Below are 23,311 nucleotides of genomic sequence, written 5' to 3'. Positions count from 1 at the left end.
GAGTATATTCTCAAGGAGCTCAAAGCCCCCTCTGTGTATTATGTCTTGAAGAAAAATCAGGCCAAAAGAAAGAACACTGATATTCAGCGGTGTGCTGGTTTTGACTTCATTTTGAGCACTTTGCCTTCTTAATTTAAAAAGTACATATGTGCAAAATTAATTTCAAAATCATGGAAAAAGTCTTTGCATGGCTTCAAGAGCATCTCATTTTATAGGCATGAGTGGGTGAGCAGACACTATTGTTTAAGAGGACAACTTACTTTAAATTGCTTTGGAACCTTGAAGACACCATCTTATTTAAGTACTGCTGAAGCGGAAGAACTGCTGGTTCACAAATGGTCATGATGTCCTACATGTTTTGGGAAGCATGTTTTGGGAGACAGGGGCAATGATATACAGCACTATCCCCTCATGCAGTTTCTGAATTTGTTCTGGAAAAGAATCTAATACTTAGACTATTACCAGTAGATAGAAGTATGTGGTTTCAGGTCAGCTGATCAATGAGTAATGTTGAGATGGCTAACAGCTTTCCCTGTAAACAAAGACATGGGCAACTTTCAAAAAAAGTATTGATAAGCATTTTTAAGATGTAAGGTCACATTTTTTCTCTAGATTGTCTATGCTGCTACTAACAGTTGTTTACTTTCTGTATGTATTCTTTCCCTAATCATTTCTGTGTCACCAATAGCACCCTAAGTAGCTCAGGCAAGATAGGAGTCTCAGATCTTCAAGCAGAAAGATACATCGATCACCTTCTCCCATACAATCATCTTTTTCATGTTGGTTGTGATTTGATGTTTTACAGGTGAGTGCAGGAAAAGACAGTCACAGTCAGAGTAAGTGCTTCCAGGCTGGGAACAGGGTGCAAAGTAGCATTACTGTGTGTACTGTGAGTTTCTTCATCATGGCTCAGAAAATGAATTCCTCATCTCTCATGGGTGTAAGCTATCCTTAGCTGAGAGCACATAACATTGGTTTCTGTCAGAGAGTGGTGTGTAGATTTTCATGTTGCCATGTGCATGGGTATGTCAGGATACTTTATCCTTCTGTGCAGGTGTTCCACTGCCTGCAAGGAAAACAACCTGCTCCCTGGTCCTCCTGACCATGAAAGCAGGTTTGGCTCCTGTCAGGAAACCCAACAGTTTCTGTCTCAGAGCAGCTGAAATATGCAGAAAGAACTAAGAAACTTGAGACTATCCTTACACCATACTTTGGCTTCATACCAGAGAAGCACCAGGATAGGTAAAGAAATGAAGAAATACTATGAGTCAGGTCTGGTTCTTTGGATTTAGAGAGACTTAATGTTAATAATGTCCTTGTTATTTTGAAAAGTGTGACAGGGAAGGAATAGAAATAGTGAGGTGAAATGAGAACAAAGTAATATACTACTTTAGTCACTTCAGTGACTAATAATGAAGTATTTGCATGCAGAAGGAAATGGAAATCTCTGGACAAGAGCCTCCTGCTGTATAGTTGTCCCAGAAATTTTGGAAGTTCAGAAAAGATTTTGTCAGAGGCAATAAAGAAATGTCTGGAGGCTGTGTTCCATTTAGAGATTGTTCCCAGATGAAGAAATTTGTAAGAAAAAATGGGTGAGCTGCCAAACTCATAATGAACGTTTGGGTTAGGGCCATAGCCCTGTGTGCTTGGGGAAAGATTCACAGCAAGGATGGGGCCAGAAAGTACAGGGGCAGGTCTTGGATCCACAGCCTGTCCCTGAGCTGGGAAGAGGTAGCATCACCTGCAGAACCAAGTGCAGCTTGTATGTGCGCTAGGGAAGGGATATTGAGCAGCTTCTAATGTTTACTTCAGGAACTAAGTATGATTATATCTGAAATGTACCATACCATACTTTGTCCATCTTTGAATTAAAAGGAAAAAAAAAACCAAAAGGAGTGGAAGCTAACTTGCTCAAAAATGTCTCACTAGAGACAAGAAGTGCTTGGAATAACTGCTCTTCTTCATTTATTCTTTGCAACAATCATAATCACGAAATGTGTTTCCCAAAACATTTTGCACTTGGTATGTTTATGAATTAATTGGAAATTTGCTATTCTTTACCTGTATAATTTTATGACAAGAAGATTAAACCTTCTTAATGACCTAGGAGATCTTTTAGAATTATCTGAGAACATGTCAAACACAATCTTTCTGGCTGGATATTTAGCTAGGGGAAACCAGAATTATGGATTCCAATAAAAAAATATTTGACACCCAGGAAATTCATACATCTTTTAACAAATTTTGTAGGAATTATGGAGAGATTTATAAGGAAAGAAGTTGTAAAAAGAAAACGGGAAGGGAAAATGAAATAATAAAATAGTAAAGAAAGAAGAGACGTTTAGGAAGAAGTTGTAAAATATGCTAACAAGGAGAATAGTTCTCTCCCCCTTTTACTTACTTTTGAGTAAAGACTTGTTCTGTTACTCAGAGATAAATTCTAAACCTGGTGTTACTGCTGGCAGTGTCACAGGACATGTAATTATTGTATATGCATTACTGGGGAGTGTGCTAAGAAACACAAAATACTGAAATTACCATTAAAGACTACTCAGGCAATAATTATTCTATGATCTCATCTTTTCTTAACTCTTTTTGTTTGAATTGTCGTACTCTATACCATCTTCATGGAGCTAATATTTACTTGATATAAATTACTTTTTCAATGTGTAAACTTGGTTGTAGCATTTGCCAAACTGAGCTGACCTCCTTTTGCATACAACAATAGTCTTCTTTAACATTTATCCATTCTCATCTATTGGGATAAAGCCAAATAAGTAATACCTAGATTAGGAGAAAGGAAAAAAATTACTAAGGGGTCATATAGATGTAGGACAATACCAGAAAATAACTAACTCATTTTTAAATAAGCAGTTTTTTCAAGACAACAAACTTGCAGAAACTTTTGAAAAATTACCATCTAAAACTTGTGTATTTGAATGTGTTCGGTTTGAATATCCGCAGATGGAAATGTTTGAGGAAATGAAACAGTGCTGGGCACATTCTTGGGCATTGGAACTCCACCATTATTGTTGCTGTTAGATGGCTGGAGCTGTCTCTGGCCCACAGGAACTAGCAATCACCATGCGTGGTTCAGAAGGTACAGAGAATAATCCCTACAGGGTTTATTCCCCAGAGGCCTCTTGCATACAGCCTCTCTGTTTGAGCAGGACAGTGAGTTTAACGCCGTGGATGGAGCCAGCTGGCCTCTGAGCTTAGCTGGTGCCTTAGGCTGCTCTCTGGCACTGAGACCAGTGGTACAGAAGCAGTGGCCTGCTTCTGTGCTGGGGAATACCCTGAGCTCACAGACCAGTTCTGTCCACAAAGGAGGGATCCCTGGCTCATGCTGCTTCCTATATCATGCCTGAGGACTGCTTGAGAAAATATAAACTGACCTCAGACAACGGTATCAAGAACTGCTCTAATAATTTAACAGTCTAGAGGAGTCAATTTGAATGCCCAAGAAAGCTCCCTAGTGCTACTTTAGTTGTATTAAGGGAATGTAACATTAGTGAAAAATGAGAGGATAGAAACATGCTCTCAGACACAGACCCTGGATGGGTGAGCAAAATCAAAGCACTGTGAGCTTTGTCAAAGCCAAAACAGGCTGAGCATAATTTGCCTTGAGAAAGGAGTAGAAGGAAACCTGCAGTCATCAGATAAAATGATTTAACTAAATTTTCAGCTTTAGAGGAAATTAAGATGCTCAATATTATTTTAAGCTTTGTTTTATGTATCTCTTAGTAATTGGATCCTAGCTGGATTCTTCCCAGTAGAACTGAAATTTCCTTGCATTGTTAGTTTTCCAAAGGTGGCATTACTGTAGCTGTCATTTACGAAGTGGATATTGAGTAGAGAAGAACATGTTTACTACTGACTTGATCTTTCCTTCTGTCTTTGTCTTCCCTCTCCTGGCTTCCCCTTTGGATAATACAACCCACACTGAAGGTTTTTTTAACTTTTGTGTTGGCAATAAAAGACATCTGCTGACTTAGAAGTAGGTTTATGGATGAGTAACTCTTTTCAGTGAATAAATTTTCATAAGAGCGAAAGGGAATTACTTTTGGTTATGAAGATGTTTGCCAAAGTTGTGAGAAAGTTCACTGTTGAAAATGGGAGCTGGTCACAGGAAGAGATTATAGTTTACAGGACAAACAGAGAAGCATGTAACTGCTAAAAAGCTATCACTGAAAATTTATCTGAGGGGATGAGTGTTTAGATCCGTCAGTCATTACGACCGATTGCCACTCCTCAAAATACCACCAAGATGGATTTTTTTATCTATAGAAAAGTTACATATTATTTTTCATTGAGCCCAAGTTAAATCAACTTTAATAATTACAGAGTTTTTAAAAAAAATTCATACCAAATCAGAAGACACAGATTTTAAATACATCTTTATTTGGAAATGTTTGATATTTCTTTAGCTAGAACTTTGCTGGTCAAAGTAGTTTTGAAAAACAATGTGTTTCATTCAGCTTAATAGATTTTTCCAAAGTAATTCAGCACAGTGTGATGTGTTTCTGTCCACCAAGGCTCTCTGGGCTTTTTCCCACCAAGATTCATTCCAGACTTCAGAATAGATGAATGAGTCTCTTCAGACTGGGATCCAAATCTTTATATTCCAATTAAAAGGATTCAACACCATGGCTGTAGTTCTGATTTGTTTTTACAGAATCACAGAATGGACAAGGTTGGAAGGGAGCTCAGTGGGTCATCTGGTCCAACCTCCCTGCTCCAGCAGGGCCATCCCAGAGCACGTGGCACAGCATTGTGGCCAGATGGTTCTCGAATATCTCCAGTGAGGGAGACTCCACAGCCTCTCTGGGCAGCCTGTTCCAGTGCACCCGCACAAATGACGAAGTTTTTCCTCATGGTCAGGTGGAACTTCCTGTGCATCAGTTTCTGCCCATTGCCTCTTGTCCTGTTACTCGGCACCACTGTGAGGAGCCTGGTCCATCCTCTTGACACCCTCCCTTCAGAGACTGATAGACATGGATGAGGTCCCCTCTCAGTCATCTCTGAAGAGCCCCAGCTCCCTCAGCCTTTCCTCATAAGAGAGGTTCTGCAGTCCCCTCATGATCTTTGTAGCCCTCCTCTGGACCCACTGCAGCAGCTCCATGTCTCTCTTGTCCTGAGGAGCCCAGAACTGGACACAGCACTCCAGAAGTGGCCTCACTAGAGCTGAGTAGAGGGGCAGCATCACCTCCCTGGACCTGCTGGCAATGCTCTTCCTAGTGCACCCCAGGATACCTTTGGCCTTGTTGGCCACTAGAACACAGTGCCAGCTCATGGACATTTCATTGTCCTCCAGAACTCCCAGGTCCTTCTCTGCAGAGCTGCTTCCAGCAGGTCACCCCCATCCTGTGCTGGTGCAGGTTGTTCCTCCCCAGGTGCAGGACCTGCCCTCACCTCTGTTGAATTTCAGCTGGTTCCTCTGTGCCCTCTCTCCAGCCTGCCGAGGTCATTCTGAAGGGCTCTCAGTGCTCGGGGCTATCGGCCGCTCCTCCCAGCTTTGTGTTGTTGGGGCACTTGCTGAGGAGGCCTCTGCCCCTTCACCCAAGTTATTGCTGAAAAGCTAAACAATACTGGGCCCAATACTGAACCTTGGGGGACACCACCAGTGACAGGCCTCTAACTAGACCTTGTACAACCCTCTGGGTTCTGCTGTTCAGCCCGTTCTCAAACCACCTCTCTGTCCACTCACCCAGTCCACACTTCCTGAGTTTGCTTGTGAGGATTTTGTTAGAGACAGCGTTGAAAGCCTTGCTGAACTCCAGGCAGACAATATCCACTGCTCTCCTGTCATCTGTCTAGGCAGTTGTTTCATCATAGAAGGCAATCAGGCTGGTCAAGCATGGTTTACCTTTAATGAATCAATGCTGAAATGTGTTAAGGGAAATAAAATAGCATCCATTTTCCCCTTCTTTCTTATCTGTCCTTCCCCTCATATGCACACACATATTCTTAAGCTTTTTTTCTGTAATTATCCTTCTTTCCTCTTGGTCTGCTCCTACAAATCATAACTTAGCATTATCTTCATATTGCTGGAATCATTCATGTTATATTATTAAAGATAATTTCTAATTTTTTATATATAAAGTAATTAAGATAATAAGGTAGAAAATAGTTATGTCAGGATATCTGTATCCCATTAGAACTGGAATCTTTTTTCTGCTCAGCTTGGCTTATATTCAGCCTGCTCTGATTTTGAAAGAATAAGCAACCCGAGCATATTCCTACGCTTATGAATAAAGCTGTACTGTAGACTGCACATGAATAAATCCAGGCAGTCATTTTTATTGTCATTAAAGAGCATTTTTATTCTATGCCAAAAAATGTTCTTGGTAATCTATGAAAGAGGCTTCTGAGTTAACAAGTGAAAACAGGCATCTTTCTCACCCCCTGCCTTGGCAGAAGTGCATGGTGAGTGTTCGTCAGCAGTCACAAGTGAATTTGTTTAAAGGACAGTCTGCAGGGAGACGTTTTTCCAATTGAGTCCTTGGTTGGCCCACTTGTACCAGTGCAGTATGACATGACCTTTGATTATACAGTCAGACACTACTTTTCCACCAAACATTCACTAGTGCCTCATTCACTGTACAAGATGGATGACAGTGCGCTGGGAATTGAATTGGTATTGGCAATACAGGAAACTACTGATTAGGGTTGTCTCATCTTAGTAAAATGAGGATGCCACAGCAGTCTGATGAGCATTCTTCCCATCTTTAATCTTTCAAGCCAGGTATACAAACACAACTAACAACCTCACAGGTTTATTCATAGCCACAGGAATTTAAGAAGATAAGCAGACACAATGATTGAATCCATAGGTATATCTGACCCTATGTTCTATATCTGACCCTATGTTCTTTCTCTGACAGAGTTCAAAAGTAGATGCAGGTGGAATAATTTAAGGACAAGAAAATGCCACCTGCAGTTATTCCCTGAACTGCAATGCTTTTATGACATAGGGATTTCCTAATTTGGAGGAGTCTTCAGTATACACATTAAACTTCTGTTGATTTCTTTTCATCAGCATCCCATCAAAATACTTTTTCCATATGCTGTATTTTTCTGTGGCAAGGTTGAAAGCTCAACTCACAGGCTTGCCTCAAGCCTATCATGTGATGTCTTCCTGTGAATGGTCAGTCTCTATCCATTCTCATCATGCAACTCATGCACGTGTCTCATATTTCTCGTATTCTTTCAGTAAAGTATACTGAGCAGAAGCCAGAGAAGGTACCCAGAGTCCCAGAAAGCTCTTAGGATGCCTAGAAGACCTCCAGCCTTTACTTCTGCTGCTATCCCTAATAGCTTGGCCTGCCCGTCTGTGTGATAGTCAGATATAGACATACTCTGTCTGTAATATTTCTGCTTTGGTGACTCTTGGAAAAAAAGGCTTCTGATAGCTGACACAGATTTCAGGGAATGTTCAGTATAAGTGTTTTTTTGGCTGAGTGGAGTGCTACTTCAGACAACAGGATTTTCTCTCTGATGCAACCATATAATTTCTCTGTGATGCTGAGCTAGTCCAATACATGAAACTTTCCCCAGATGGGTATTAATTACATGCTTGAAATAATGACATTCGATTTGTAGAACTGCTGAGCATTCACAGCTGCAGTTGACATCATTGAGAACAGTACTTTGTACATGCAAAGTGCTGCTTAGTGCCAGCTTCCTTGAAAAATCAGTCCCTCCTCTTATCAGTCAGTGCAATTAACAGATGCTTTTGACCTGTATTTCTTTGTGTTCTGTTTTCTCTGCTTTTAATGAAACACTTATATCCTCCTGACTTATCACTGTATTAGATTTCTAAATTCTCAGTCCCTGTCACACAAAGCATCACAGTGCAGCCCACTTAAAGTTAACTGTCATTCAGAGAGGATTTCCACCCTTGCATGGGGAATGAGGTCCAAATCTCAGCAATGACACAACATGGTAACACACAAGTACCTGAAGAGTGACATTTGAGAAGGGCATGGAGTGGTAGGACAGGAAGGAATGAACTAATAATAAACTAAAAGAGGGCCAGGTTTAGATTAGGTAGAGGGAAGAAATTCTTTACTTGAACAGATTGCTCAGAGAAATTGTGAATGTCCCATCCCTGGCAATTTTTAAGGCCAGGTTGGATGGGGCTTTGAGAAACCCAATCTAGTGGAAGGTGTCCCTGCGTACGGCGGGGGGGATTGAGCTACATGATCTTTAATGTCCTTTCACACCCAAGCTCTGTGTGATTCTATCTCACCATTCCACTGCCATTAACCACTCTGAGCACTTAACTCACATACGGACACGCACACAAATGCACATAATGATCAAGCATCAGGCAGTTTTTGTTATATACTGGAGAGCAAATTTATATTGCCCAAGTATTCTTGATTGTGGTATTTCCTGTTTTTCCTGAATTTTCACAGCACTTGTCCGAGTGTTTGTTTAGACAGTAAACCTGAACGTATTTGCCTTTTGAAATTGTAAAGCATTGTTTTTGCATTTTCCTTTTAGAAAACTCTTGCAACAACAAACGTCTGGACCTTGTTTTCATCATTGACAGCTCTCGCAGTGTGAGTCATTATGACTTTGAAAAGGTGAAGGAGTTTATTTTGACCATCTTGCAGTTTCTGGACATCAGCCCTGATGCCACGCACGTGGGTCTGATTCAGTACGGCAGCACTGTCAAACAGGAGTTTTCACTGAAGACCTTCAGGCGGAAGCAGGACATCGAAAGAGCGGTGAAGAGGATGATGCACCTGTCCACTGGCACCATGACTGGACTGGCTCTGCAGTATGCAGTGAACATTGCATTTTCAGAGACAGAGGGGGCTCGACCTCTGAGGCAGAATGTGCCCCGAATTATCATGATAGTGACAGATGGGAGACCTCAAGATCCCGTGGCAGAGATTGCTGCTAAAGCACGTAACTCAGGAATCCTAATTTTTGCTATTGGAGTGGGAAGAGTGGATATGAACACTCTGAAGTCCATTGGGAGTGAACCACATGAAGAACATGTGTTTCTGGTTGCTAATTTCAGTCAGATTGAAACATTGACCTCTGCCTTCCAGACTAAACTTTGTGGTAAGATTTTTATCTATAGATTTGAATATATAGATGGAAGTGAAACAGAAAAAAAAAAAGCATTATAATTAAACTTTTTTTTTACATGAAACCTTATCTGTTAGAACATATGTCTTGAAGGGACATTAGTCAAACAATGTCCAGAACAGCAGTCACACATGTGGGGAAAACTCATGCTACTGTTAAGTGCCATAAAATGGGATTTAATTACTCATGGTCATAAGCAGTTAGGCAAATACACATATCAGGATTTTCCTATTTATTGCATCATAGCAATAAATTTATGATTTCTGCTATTTGAATATTAGATAATTTTTTTCATCTCTTCATTTTAAGAGTGGTCTCCCTTAGTAGTGAAACTTTAAACTGCTGAACTGTCTTTCAGTTATTTCAATAGTCTTCTTGAGAGTCTGTGAATTCCTCTTCCAAAGCTTACATATGAATTCTATACAAAGAATAATTTCTGTATATGTCTTGTGACTGAAAGTAAACACAGACTTAGCAGGTTGTGTATTCCATCTATTTTAAATACAGGAAGTTAGGAAAAGCCGTTACAGTGACATTATTCACTCATACAAGAAAGTAAATATTTTAATAGGCATTAACTTACAATAGAGATATCACTTCCATCTGTAATTCCCTGATAAGGAATTACCTTTTGCAAATATCATAGCATTTGTAATTAATTTTATTTTAATCTGCGTGCTTAGTAGACTTTTTTATTTATTCCTGTGATAAATGTGAAACTATTTCCTACAACTTTGGCATTAAGCTGATGCCTTTTCATTAGACTCCAGAAAAAGAATGCATGGTAAGATTAAATGGTCACTCATGTCTAGGGATGCTTTTGCCAGAAAAGAACTGCAGCTTATTGTAAGGATAGTCTGGAGGATTTTCCTTACTTGATCTTTTCCAAAATTGTTTCAAAAAGCAGCTGAACTGTCTCAGCACAAAACACCAACACAGACATTCATCAGATAATAGATTTTTTTCCCATTTCTTCTTTGCTGTATTATTATCTGGCATAGTGGGATATATTTAAAAACCAAGAAAGAGTAAACTAATCATGGATTCAGAGTTTAAATGGAATGTACAGCAAATGCTGATTTTTTAGATTGTGTTTTAGAAACAAATCCCATACAAGTACCATTTACTTGGTTGGGTTTTTTTTTATGACTGGGCAATAAATTTATTAGAGTTTTTTAGCTCACTTTTAATCAAAATTATGTGTTCCTCAGTAAAGCCACCCCCCCACTGCTGATGGAGGACTATGGAGGTGACAAGGATAGCTGTTGCCTCCTGCTCCCAGGGAATGCCTCCACAGGATTTGCTGTGCTGAGAATTCAAAGTGAGATCTTAAGAAATGTTTAAAAACTCAGACCCAGGGTCAACAGAGAGTTTAAGCTGTTAGATTCATATGGATTTCAGCATAAGGTACTAAATTGGAGATAGGATCCATAACATTTTATTTGCTCTTGATTGTGAAGCAGCATTCAGCTTGATGAATTTCAAGAGAGTAATCATAGCCTCTGCTTCCTAGAGTGCCTGTATTCCTCCAGGAAATGTGGTTAGTTTAAGTCCTCCCAAGTGTGGACCCAGAGGCAGTATCATTGTAGCTGAGTGGAACATCTGAACACCTTGTTTCTTTGCTAAAGCAATTGAGGGCACCTCTCTGGTCAAGTCTTGTGGAATGCTGTCTCCTGGGCTTTGTGCTGTGGGAAAAGACCTTGTCCCCTGAGCTGTCCTTGTGTCTGAATCACCCTTGTGTCTGTGGGAATGTGTCTTCATGGTTCCTGTGATGACAAGAGAAAACCATGGCCAAATGGTGAAGCTCTGTGGGGAAAACAAAAAGTAAGCCAAATTAACCATTACTTACTACTGGATGGGGGAGACTACTAAGTACCCAGGACCTATATTCTCAGAAGAATCCCTGTGAACTGGATGTGCTCTATTCTGTTAAGTTAGAGGTCCCCTGCAGTTGCTGCCCATGACTGTTAAAGGTTTGGGGAGGTCAGAAACACCAGATGAAGCCAGGACCCCTTTTTATTACTAGTCAGCAAGGTAAAACAGAAGCAAAGAGTATCCTGAGGGATCAGAGGCATGAATAATAAGACAAGAGTTGAAAACTCAGAAAAATGTCAATGGAAATGGGAACAGAATCCAGGAAAGGAGATGGAACAGAATCCAGGAAAGGAGATGGAGATTAGATGAAGTGTGAGAAATTCAGAACTTGGGATGGAGCAATCAGGAGCAGATAAAATCTTTATTATATTCCTGTGAAGTAAATAGTGGTGTCATCCCCATTTTACATTGGAGGAAAACCACCCACTAACTTTAAATATTTGACTCAGTGCAATCCCTGATGTGATTTTCAGGCATGTAACATTTTTGGACTAATACAACATGTTATTCACAGCTCTACAGCCATCACTTGCATCCTTGCAATCCAGATTCAGGTGTCTCTATCTAAACAGTTACAGTGTGAAAGCTGATGTTTCCTTGAAGATACTGATACTATTGTCTTGCCCAAAATCAGATAAGGACCCTGTGATAAGATCTAATTCACAGCAAGGCTCATGTTCAGATTCCTTAACTATGAGATCACCTTTTCTATTACCTTCCTGTGATCACCGAACACATCCTGCCACAGATGAGGTTGCAGAAGTCATTCAGAGAGCAGACTCTAGCACAGAAATCAGACTAATGACCAGAGTATCACTGCTTTGAAATGGGAGCATCAGAAACACTTCACAATATGTACACTGTACTTGTGTGGTAGATGAGAAGATTGGTAACAGACAGCAACAATGTACTCTCAGAAGGAAAGTGAGTTATTGGACTCCTGTCATTGAATGCTTTCATTTTGAGAATGACAGAAAGATGACAAGAAGTCAAAGTAGATCTGTGTTCACATAAATAAAAGTACTTGAGAAGATTTATTATGGGAGAAATTTATGAGATCCAAGAAGCTGATTAAGAAATTAGGGAACTGTGGTGGTTTGTGGGTTTGCAATAAATACCTAACTCTAGTAACCATGCCAAAGAGCAGATACATAGTAAATATCTTAAAATCACGTGGGTTTTTTCCACAAGTACCACACCTACCCGGTTAAGGTACTTTGCAGGCTTCTGTTGTGGCTTCTAGATTACTGTCAATATCTATTCCATAAATTTTACTATAGTTTTGTCGACCTAACACATTAAGGAACACATCAATCCGTAATTGCTGTTGAGCAAAATAGACAATTTTCCATACAAAGTTCTCTGAGAGGTAATTCATCTCTATATTATAGAGATTACATACAAGCAATGCTGCGCTGGAAAGAAAACGTCAAGATTTCTTAATCCCCAAATACTGCTCTGAAGAAAAATAGTTCAACAGTGAATTTGACTGAATGGGCCTTCATTCTTTTTCTCTTTCATTGTCTGTCTGCTGCATTTTTATACTTGCTATTAGAGACATAAAATACAAACAGAACAAAAATAGACTCAGAAAGACTTAAAATCTGGAGGGTAGCTCAACTCAGTTCCTGCATAATGAATCTTGGAGATATATATCCTCAGTGTCATCATGTTATTATTTGCACGTTCCTCAACATTAATAACTAAACAAGCAAAACAGTATCATCATTAAGTTATTTTTTAATAATTCTTCTTTATTATTGGGTGCTGTGTGGTGATTTTCTTCATGCAAGAAATTGAATGTCCTCTAAATCAGCTTACACTTAAATTTCACTTATTTTCTAAAGTTGATTATAATAGGTTTGTTTAATTATCTTCATAGGGCCATCAAATGATTAGTTTTTTCAGATACTCCTTTGTGTATTTTTATTTTCTTGAGATCTCATTTTTTCTTTACTAGCAACACTTAATTTGAAATTTCTTAGTTACTTCACTAAAATTTTCTACACCAGATTTTTTCAGTTGTGACCACAAGTAATTAAGACCAGCAGCTAATAATGTTTTCCTTTTTTGTTTCAGTGCCTCATATGTGCAGTATAGTTGAGCATCACTGTGATCACTTCTGCATAAACACCCCTGGCTCCTACTTGTGCAAGTGTAAACAAGGATACATTCTGAATGCTGACCAGAAGACTTGCAGCAGTATGTTATCTTTCTTTTCTCTTTCATACTCCCAAAAAGTATTTGACATCACTTACCATTTCTGTTGGGCTCATAAAGAACTGAGGTCAGTACATAATTAATGATAATCATCAGAAAGTGTCTAGAAAGGTGAAGTTGTAATTAGTTTTCTTGCTTTAAGTGACGTTCTTAAAAAACTCTCTGAAATACATCCAGCTGAATTTTTTACACAACTCTGCGGAGGTACACTGTAACTATATGAAATTACATTTGAATTTTATTAGTATTTTAAGTTCAACAATTAAAAGCAACCAGATCAATAACTTTATCATCTCAAATGAAGGGAATTTAGATACCTTACTAACTTGTCCAGCTAGCAACAGTACTAAGAGGTTCAGAATGGTGCAATAAACCCCATACTAGAAAACTGTGAAATAACCTGACTTTCTGAAAAGCTCTTCCTAACTGCTGGTGGAAATATAAGGGTTTGCAACCTTTCAAAGAATGGTTTCAGAAGTCTTGCATATGCTCTCATTCCTCTCTTTAAAAGTGTTGACCTTTTTTGGTTTTGAGTAATTTGCTGTATAGTTTATAATAGCAAACTTTATTTCACTTTAATTTTGATTTTTGTCATCAGTATTTTGTAAGTCCATTTTAACTTATTTCCTAGTAATTAACAGCAATTTACAGTGGAGGGATATGCCAAATTTATTTCTTATTTTCCACCTTATTTTAAAGAAATTATGTAATGCTTTAATTACTTGCAGAAAATGTACATGCTAAAAATTCAAGTTTTTATTACACAGCAGTGTACAGATTCAGATGAAAGTGCATGGATTCAAATTAAAGCTGCTGAACTGCTTTTAGCCAGAAGAAAAATTAAGGTGAAGACTGCAGGATTAAATCCTATCTTGTTTGATGTTCTGTATCTCTGGAGAGTGCCATAAAACTACCAGGTATCTTGAGATTAGGGGATTCTTAGTCTCTCTTGCTTAGAGCTGTTTTATATCAAATACTAAGCACCAATGAAACAGTGAAGGTATGTCAATAAATGTAAAAAAAAATTTAATTACAAGTATGGAAAATTCTTTCTTTATTGTCTCTTCTTCTTTTTACTCTGTTACATTTCCATAGTTTTTCTCAGCCAGCAGTTCAACATTTGGGCACTGCACTGCTTCAAATACAGATTAATTACCGAGAGTTTTGGAATTGTATGTAATTTTCCTGCTGTTGACCCATGCACAGTAGCCCTCAACATGCTCCCTCTCTACTGTTTTTCAAAACTGTTTGCTGCATTGCTTTACCTTCTTTTTTAGCTATGATATCTATTAGTTTTCCCCAATTACCTCTCACATGATTTCTTTGATTGACCTGCTTTGATCATCAATCAGATGATACCAGATTGCAGTTTGATCAATATGAAAGGGAAATTAGTCCTTCAATGTGTTTGTAGCCTTTGGTTTTTTTGCATCACCAAATTATAAATGAATTTTAGCAATTAACACTGGAAATCTGAGAGTCATCAAACTGGCCTTAAATGTGCTAGGATGGTGCAAATCATTGGTGGAGGAGAGAGATGATGCACTATCAGTCTAGAGGAGGTCAAACAATTACGTTTGAAACCCCCACAGAGATGTTACAGAATTCATGATGGGGAGCCAAGCCTGGACAAAGGGGACAGCTTAGCTCTGGAGGTGGGAGAACCATAGTGAAAGAAAAATGCACAGTGTGGGAGTATTTTAGTTACCTTCACTAGCTGTAAATTGCCCACAAGTGCACAGAGACAATGGATTCCTCACTTGACTTCTAAGTAAAATAAATCTTCATCATGTTTATGGTAAGTACAATACATGATCAACGTAAACCAAATGTATTTATCTAAGGTTTGGTTGTATTGGCACCTCTGCAATGAACAAATAATTTCTTTACACACAAAATTTAACACTTTCTGTATTAAACAGTGCAGAAAAGATGAATGCTATGTAGTTAATGTTATACTTACTTTTCATTCTTTTGTTAGACTCTGTTTTTATTCTACTGTTCCCTTTTTTTTTTAATGATGTGAGAGTATATGCTATCAGTACTCAGTTCTTTAAAGCCCTTAACCAAATGCCTTCAATCAGCAATGAACTGGGAACTTCATGCTGGGAAATAGTTTTTTTTTTAACTAAAAACATTCTTACATTTGTTTAATTATTATGGTTTTGCATCCATGAAAGGATGATCCTTTCATGTACTGTGGTCTAATTTTTCTAGAGAAGAGTGTTTGTGTCAGATAATGGATATTCTTTACTTATTACACTGCATTTGTTTATTTAACTAATCTCTCCCATTCTTCTCAAGAGATGCTCAAATCTTACATTAATAAACAAAATGATACAAAAGAGGAATGTAGCTGAAACAAGCTGGAAAATTATCTATTTGTGGGTGTTTACACTGGAACAAAAGAGTTAAGCGACTGTTTATGCTGTTCATCATGCCGCTTGATATGAAGCAGACAGCTATAAAAGAAAATTTGTTTTTGCTTGGCTGATTTCCTCAAACATGTTCCAAAAGCCTATTTTGTAGCTGTAAATGACCATTATGTGTTGAGCAGCCTTTGAACAACACAAAGTACTCTGCTTTCCAGAGCTTTCGCCAGGGAAACTTGGGGTTCTCATAAAGCTTTAGTCTGTTGAAAAGAAAGCCCAGTGTGCTTTATTTGGCTAGGTACTGAACTGACCTCATTTGTCATGGTCATTTTTTTTGAGATCTTTTGCATGGGAGGGGTAACTTGCTATGGTATTTTGTGTAAAAATGAAAAATTCTAAAACTCAGAAATTAAATATGCCCAAGTTTTTTGCTGTTGTGTTTTCCTTTCCTTTCCCTTTCCAACCTCATCATCATTTATCTGGTTATGCAAAATAAAGCCCCAAAAATACACAAATAAACACAATTACTTTTCTTTATTAAAAAAACCCTGGAAAATACACCTTGAACATTTTAGGGAAATATACATCAAGGGACCCTACTAGACACCATTGGTCCATTAGTAGTCTTTGCCATCAACTGAAGGAATGAGTGCCTCAGCTTTGAGTGACTGATCCTATTGTCTTTCAGTGTTTGACAGAGCATTGGCATGATCTGTGTTAAAATGAGCTCATCTCTAAAGAGCTGTCTATAGCTTTCTGAAATTTATTTTGATATATGGGCTACCTGTGCATTGTAGAAGGTCAAAGAATGTCATACTCATGCAATTATGTGTTGTAGCTCAGGACCTTTGTGCTGTGGAGAAACATGCATGTGAGCAGATTTGTGTGAACACACCTGGGTCCTACGTCTGTCAGTGTTATGAAGGGTATGAGCTTGGTGCAAATGGAAAGAGCTGTGTTGGTAAGTATGAATTCAGCGATTCACATTTATCTCTTGACAAAACCGAAGCAAAATTCAATATAAATGAGTATCCACTTTAGCTATAGACAATGATGTTCTCCTGTATGAGTGGTAGATGAGAAAGCACACATAACTGACATGTTTGTAGGTCTTTGCTGATAATGAATGGTGTCTTGGGAAAATTGTTCCAACCAATTTCACACAGAAAGTAATTTTCTGTTTTGAAACAACACACCCAATGTTTTATTCAAGATCCATGTAGGTGGCCAGCAATGTACTGGCATGACATATGTGGCCATTAAAAAAACAAAGGCAGACAAACTCGGTAGCTCCTCTTCAGACAGAAGTTATGCACAGAAAAACTTGAAAGAGGACATTTTCTTGATGTTTTTTTACTTGATTTTATGGTGATGTAGGAGAGATTTCAACCCCTTTTTGGAAAGGTGACTTTAAGGACAGTTTAGCCACTTTAGGAACCCATCCACTATGTGCCTTTAATTTTCACTGCAGGCAATGCGGAAATAAATATCACTTCCAAGAATTACAGCTCAAAAGAGAGAGTATGGAAATATGGTACAATAATTTTTTAGCACAAAATATACTTCCCTCTCTATTACTCTGTAAATATCTTAGTCTTCTTCTCTGTTCATATGTAGTAAATACTTCTATTACAATCTCTTTTACAAGCTTATTCTTGTAAACTTTTCATTCTGTGCTCCATTCTGAGAAAATACTGTCTTCTGTTTCCACTGCAAAAAGCCCTAGTGAGATGTGGATAAAAAATTACATTATCTGTTAGGTATTCTCTTCAGGCAAGCACTTAGATGCATGCTTAATTTCAAACACAAATTGAAGTCCCATGGAAATGAATCTAAGTCAATCCTTGGCCTCAAATCTGCCACAGGCCACCACAATGCTTTTTTCCAACAGCCTACTCTATCTTGTCACTTTAAGACTGCTCTAGCATGTCTTCCTCTTGTTACCTTCAAAAAGCTATTGGCTTCCAGGATAACTCTGTTTTGAGATGCAAAATAGGTGACAATTTATGGAACTTTCTGCATGCAGCTTCATGCAAGACACACAAAAAAGGGTTTGAGGTTTTTTAGGCCTGGGATAACATGAGGTTTTGAAGAATATTCACTCTGTGCTTACTCTTCAGAAATGTTTCCTTTGCTTGTGGCTTCATGATTTCAGTATAGGAGTATTTGAAGGTCTCAATATAATTTGTCTCCAGCATAATTTGGCCACTCATATACCATTTTAGGAACCTGGTTTTTGAAACCAAAGCGTATTGAAAATGCAGATAAAAATGGTTATTTAGGTAAGTTTTTATGCTCTGGCCCAGATTTCTATATCTAACATTCACCTAATAACCTTAGCTGACCCTCTTGACTTTTACTTGTATTAGAATAAAGGATATACGTCTCTGTTATTTATTTGACTATATCCTGAGACAGAAAATCTGTGACTTCTGGAAACTTCTTTCATCCCTGATTCTTTCCTACTGTATATTCTAATCCGAAATATTCATGCTTAGTGTCATCAGCTGTTGTTACTATTTTCTATTAAGTTGAAGTTCCTTGATAGCCTAAGATATTCTTACCAGTAAAGTAGCTACCAGAGCTTTCATTCTGGTGAAATTCTTCATATGTCAAGTCTAATATTATATTTTGTAATAAATGAAAAATCTATTTTTGTTATTTAAAACTTCAAAATATTTCTATGCCACTTATTAAATTTCTTGCATTGGTGTTTGGGATTTTTGTCTGTTAATAACTTACCTGCAAAGTCTGGGGCAATTGCTGTTTGGAGGCATGATACAGCTTTGATATTTTTTTCCCTACCTCCTCACTGACTCTCTTTGGCTTGAAGAGATACACATTTATTATGAGCACTATTGTTGACATTTAAAGATTTCTTATTCTCTCTTCAATTATTTTCAAAATACAGCATGCATGGGTTCACTGTCTTGTCTTTTATAGGAGTTTTTCTTCTCCACTTGATTTCTATTCATTTGTACCTTTTAGTAACAAAACATGAATACATGCTATTCAAACCACTGGATTAATTAGCAGTATTAATTGGAATTTTAAAGCATGTTATTAACATTTCTATTTTTTACTTTTCTTTTTCAGTTGCCTATTTGGCACTTTTAAATTTCTTACTGATGTACAAAAGTGGTTCAATGTATATTAATTATATTTGGTCTATGCAGAACTTAGTTTCTCTACATTTCTTGAACAGGAAAAGATTGTCTGGGTAATTAAGGAATTTGATGCTAATTTTGTCTTCAAATCCTATTGCCAGCCTCCAGAATTTGACTTTTCAGGTTTGAACAATTTTAGATTTTTGAGGAAAATGCTACTAGTAAGAATGTACAGCTTCTGCAGATGTGATCACCAATGAATAATCATCCTTGCTGGAAAATTTTTTAAGGGATGCTATGTGTAGTACTGAATCAGTAGTGATAACTCTCAGTTTTCATTACTCCTAAGCTAGTTAACCCTTCCTTTCTGTGAAGTATTTATTATCAAATGAGCAGGATCCGAAGAAAGATCTTGATGTACACATAAGCCAGAGATCACTGAGAATAATAACAATTTTGCAAAAAGCAGTGACTTCATTAAGGTTAGTCACTCCTCTCCTTCCAGAGAATGAAAAGAGAATTTCAGTAGGAAATACACATTGTGATATTCTTGGAAAGAGTCAAAGGTTTCCATCTAAGATATCTAAGATTTCTAAAGTTTTAACTCCAGCAAAAGCAAATGAGAAAGTGCCGAAACTTCATTTCACAGGCATGTTTATTAAATTTTTCTGATGGGCTAATTTAAGGATCAGTGGTGATATGAATTGCTTTGTTGACATGTGCCAGCCAGTTACCTGAATGGCAATAATTACATGAAATCTCACAGCCAGAACTTACAAGTATCCATTCAAGCTGACCACTGAACAACCAACCAATCTGAGAGTTTGCAGTGCAGTTTATGAACGAATTTGTAGGCTAAACAATACTTGGAACTGTCTGCTCAGCAGTAAATCTGGCTGGCAGGGCACTATCACTTAGCCTTTTTTGAACTATTTTTCACATGGACAAAGTCCTGTCAGCTGATGTTTGCTGGTAATGAACTGCCCTTTCTCCATCATGCTGCTGGACAGTCTCCCCACCTTGGCGTTGCTGGACACGCTGTCCTCTCTTTCCTGGCACTAGTTCTAGACTGTATCCATCTTGCTGCAGTTGCTGAGCTTGGATCTCCTTTTCCTGGCAGTGGTTTGGCTGCTGGCACCTCTCTGCAGTCCTGGCACTGCTGGATTTTTTTGGCTGCTTCTTAAGTTCGTATGAGTCTTCCCTGAGTGTGATTTGTTCTTCCCTCACATTCTTTTTCATCCTCCTTATGCCTTTACTTGTTTTACACCTTTTTCTCCTACCCTTCTCCTTAACTTCCTTCATCCTCCTAAGCCTGAATAACCTCTATAAACATCATAGGGCTAAAACAACCCCTTATGAGAAAGGTGACCCATGCAGTCCATGGTTCAGAGAGGGCAATGTAAGCACCCAGGGTGCAGAACTGGTAACTGGAAGTAAAAGATGGTTTTCATCACTTACTAATACCGAGAGAGAAAAACAAGGTGGAACAAATATGCAGAGATAACAACTGAATTAATAGTTTGCTCACTAAAAAGGACACTAATAAATCATCTAGAAAAAATTCTTATTGAAATAGACATGAGATAAAATTCAGAACAGTGAAATCTCAAGCTTTCACATTCGCATGTTTATCTCATGAGAGAGCATAAAATATGCTCTTCTCCCAGGGATGAGGCATGTGGGAATGGTTCATAGCTGTACCAGGGGAGTTTTAGACTGGACATTAAGAAGCATTTCTTTACCAGGAAGATGGTCAAACACTGGAACAAGCTTCCTACAGAAGGTGGATGCTCCAAGCCTGTCAGTGTGTGAGAGGCATTTGGACAAAGTCAACTCTGAACTGGTCAAGCAGTTGAACAAAATGGTCATTGTGTGTCTCTTCCAACTGAATGTTCTATTCTCACTGTTATAATCATTAGTTGGGGAGTTGTAGATATTGCAATAGAAATTAATTTTGTTAAAGTTTAAATGCAGAGGAGGAGGCAACTTTACAAAGACATCCATATGGGCTATTTCCCAGGCATGATGCTAAATTGCACGTATTCTTTGGCCTACCTATTTCTTAATGTGGCTTTTTTGCACTTGAAAATGTGCATGTTAGAATTAATTTAAGATGAAAGCTCATTGTATGACACATTATATCCTTGAAACATGTATTCAGTAAATAGGTTTTAATATGAATCTATTCAGTCAGGAAACAGAATGTTCCTGCCAGGAAAATGGTATCACATTGTAGCCAGTAAGTAATTTGACTTGATTCAACACAAATATTCTGAAGGGTTAAAAGAAACTCTTTCAAAGTAGCTGAATAGGTTATCTGCTTTCCTGAATAGATGATCTTTACTAAATATAGTAGCACACCTGAGTGTGCATGATTTACATAGGTTACATAGCAATTGAAGAAAAAGAATTGATTGCATTAAAACAAATTACTGCCTCTTACAGAAATTTGTGAGGCTCAGCAGTATAAAGTAGTAAAAAAATTTACTTAGTTGGCATAGAGGAACCTGTCTTGGTGTGAAGTTAACTACATTACTGTCTTCTGCAGAAAGAATCAGGTATACATTCCTAATGTAGGCCTGGCTGCTCTTTGTGGGCAGAGCACTAGCTTTGTGACTTATCTTTAATTTCTTCTAAGACTTTTGTTGTGAAGATCAAGCTTAACCTGCAAAGAAATTTTTTAAATCCTTTAATTTCTTTAGCAACTTTGAATGGGCTTGACATAGTAAACTCTGAAGTATTACTTTATTATCCTTTGGCAATCTAACTTTTAAATACGGATTTGTGTAATAAATTACCAGACTTATGAAATAGGTGACAGGACTGCCTGTGACTTTTTTTTTACCCCACAAAAGGCATTATATAAGCAGAATATCCATGGTGAATATCAGCCTGAAACTCTCAGGCTTTGCAGTTGTAGCTGCTTTGTACAGAGCAAATCTGGAGCACGTTAGAGGGAATGAATGTACTGTGACAGTCCTCAGTGTAGAAGATAATGCCAAGATTCTCCTATATACTCAGCCTGCAGGAACAGCTCTTGAGAATTAATACAGCTGGGAGGGAACTAAGGAAAAGTAGAGCAATTCCAGGACTGGGACTTGAGGGACAGGAGACAGAACTAAATCAAACAAACTTTTCTATGCCCTGGCCTACATTGTGAACATCTGGACAGAGTTACTCACTGAGGCATGGTTTCCAGATCTGAGAAAACATGTTGAGAAGGCTTCTGACAATCTGAGAGCTGATAAATGTTCAAAGTTGAGAAATGATTCAGGACTCATTTAAAATCTGATTTACCAACTGTTGTTGTGAGTGCACTACTTTTTGCAGACAGGCTTTTCAGGACAGCAATTACATCAGCTTTTCCTTTTTTTATAGCTACTGTGTGTCTCTAGAACCATAATATCCATGCATAATAGTTCTATTTTTTTTTCTAATTGCACACTTGTCTTGTTCTTTTTCAGTTGTGGACTACTGTGCTTTGGATAACCATGGTTGCCAACATGAATGTGTTAACACCAAGGACTCCTATTACTGTAGATGCCACCCAGGGTTCATTTTAAATCCAGACAAAAGAACTTGTGGAAGTAAGTTGAGATAAAGTTTAATTATGAACAGTTTATACTTCTTCTGTCTTCCAGCTGGCAGCAATAATCCTCCCACTGGTCCTGGGAATGCTGTCTAATGCATCAGGTATAGAAATGCATCAGGTTGGAGTGCCCTGGAAGCCGAAGGTCTTGAAAGCAAAGCAAGTTGTTTTGAGGGGAGGGCCTAAGGGTAAAGGTCCCTCCTATGAACAGGAAGCTTTTAACATGAAACCGAGCTCTTTTTCAACAGCAAAAAGCTGAAGCTTTGCCTTGGATTTCTCTTTGATTATTCTTTTTTTTTTTTAAGTTAGAATATAATCTCCCTAGCTGGGTAAACAAACAAGTCTGTGCAAGACAATTTATGATCAGTTTGCTTTGTAAGATGATCTAAAATAATGAGTAGTTTCCCAATCAGAAGAAACATTGCAGTCTGTTTTTCTGTGGATTTTTCTCCAGAGTGAGTTCTCTGATGGTGTGGCAAAGCTCTGTCAGTATCAGTATCTTCTACCAGGCTTCCATGTTTCCACCAGCTTATAATAACTTAATGGCTTTGTTTGTTTGTTGTTTATCAAATTTGATACCAGGCTAAAAAGATAAAATATTACTGGAGTTAGGAATGGACATGAAGTGGAGGGGATCTGACAGACCAGAAAATATTCATGCCAAGGCCTCCCATAATTGGGAAAACAAGCTAAAAACCTCCACAGTGTTTAATGTCATAGCTCCCTTTCAGGAAATGTCAAGAGAAAACCTTAATGTATCTTCCTGGTTACCTTTCTTCATAAATGTGGGCTTTGATAAAGAAATATTGCTATTGTGCCTGTAAGCAGGAAAGCTCCATTAATTTTAGATGATTGCTGTTGAATTTAGCCCATATCATTGAATAATATGTTCAAACATTATTTTTTTAAAAAATGCATCAATGCATCAATGTAGCACTGCATTTCTCTGTGAGGGGCATTTCAGTCCTTCTGGGGAGAAATTTGGTTTGCCTATAGGTTGTATTTCTATTGTGTATTATGGTTGATATCTATTCCATTTAAAT

General features: G+C 38.1%; 1 protein-coding gene across 1 annotated transcript in view; it reads left to right on the top strand.

The window, feature by feature from the left end:
* Nucleotides 1–23,311, top strand: part of MATN2 (matrilin 2) — a 57,921-nt gene that overhangs the window by 5,208 nt on the left and 29,402 nt on the right. The window contains 4 exon segments of the mRNA XM_084224627.1: nt 8,509–9,078; nt 13,060–13,182; nt 16,411–16,533; nt 22,144–22,266. Coding sequence (XP_084080753.1) covers nt 8,509–9,078; nt 13,060–13,182; nt 16,411–16,533; nt 22,144–22,266 — 939 coding nt within the window.

Source organism: Fringilla coelebs (assembly GCF_963513975.1).
Source record: "Fringilla coelebs genome assembly, chromosome: 1".
In the NCBI taxonomy this organism is placed as follows: Eukaryota; Metazoa; Chordata; class Aves; order Passeriformes; family Fringillidae; genus Fringilla; species Fringilla coelebs.
The sequence above is the reverse complement of the archived record's forward strand: the minus strand, read 5'-3'. Positions and strand labels throughout refer to the sequence as shown.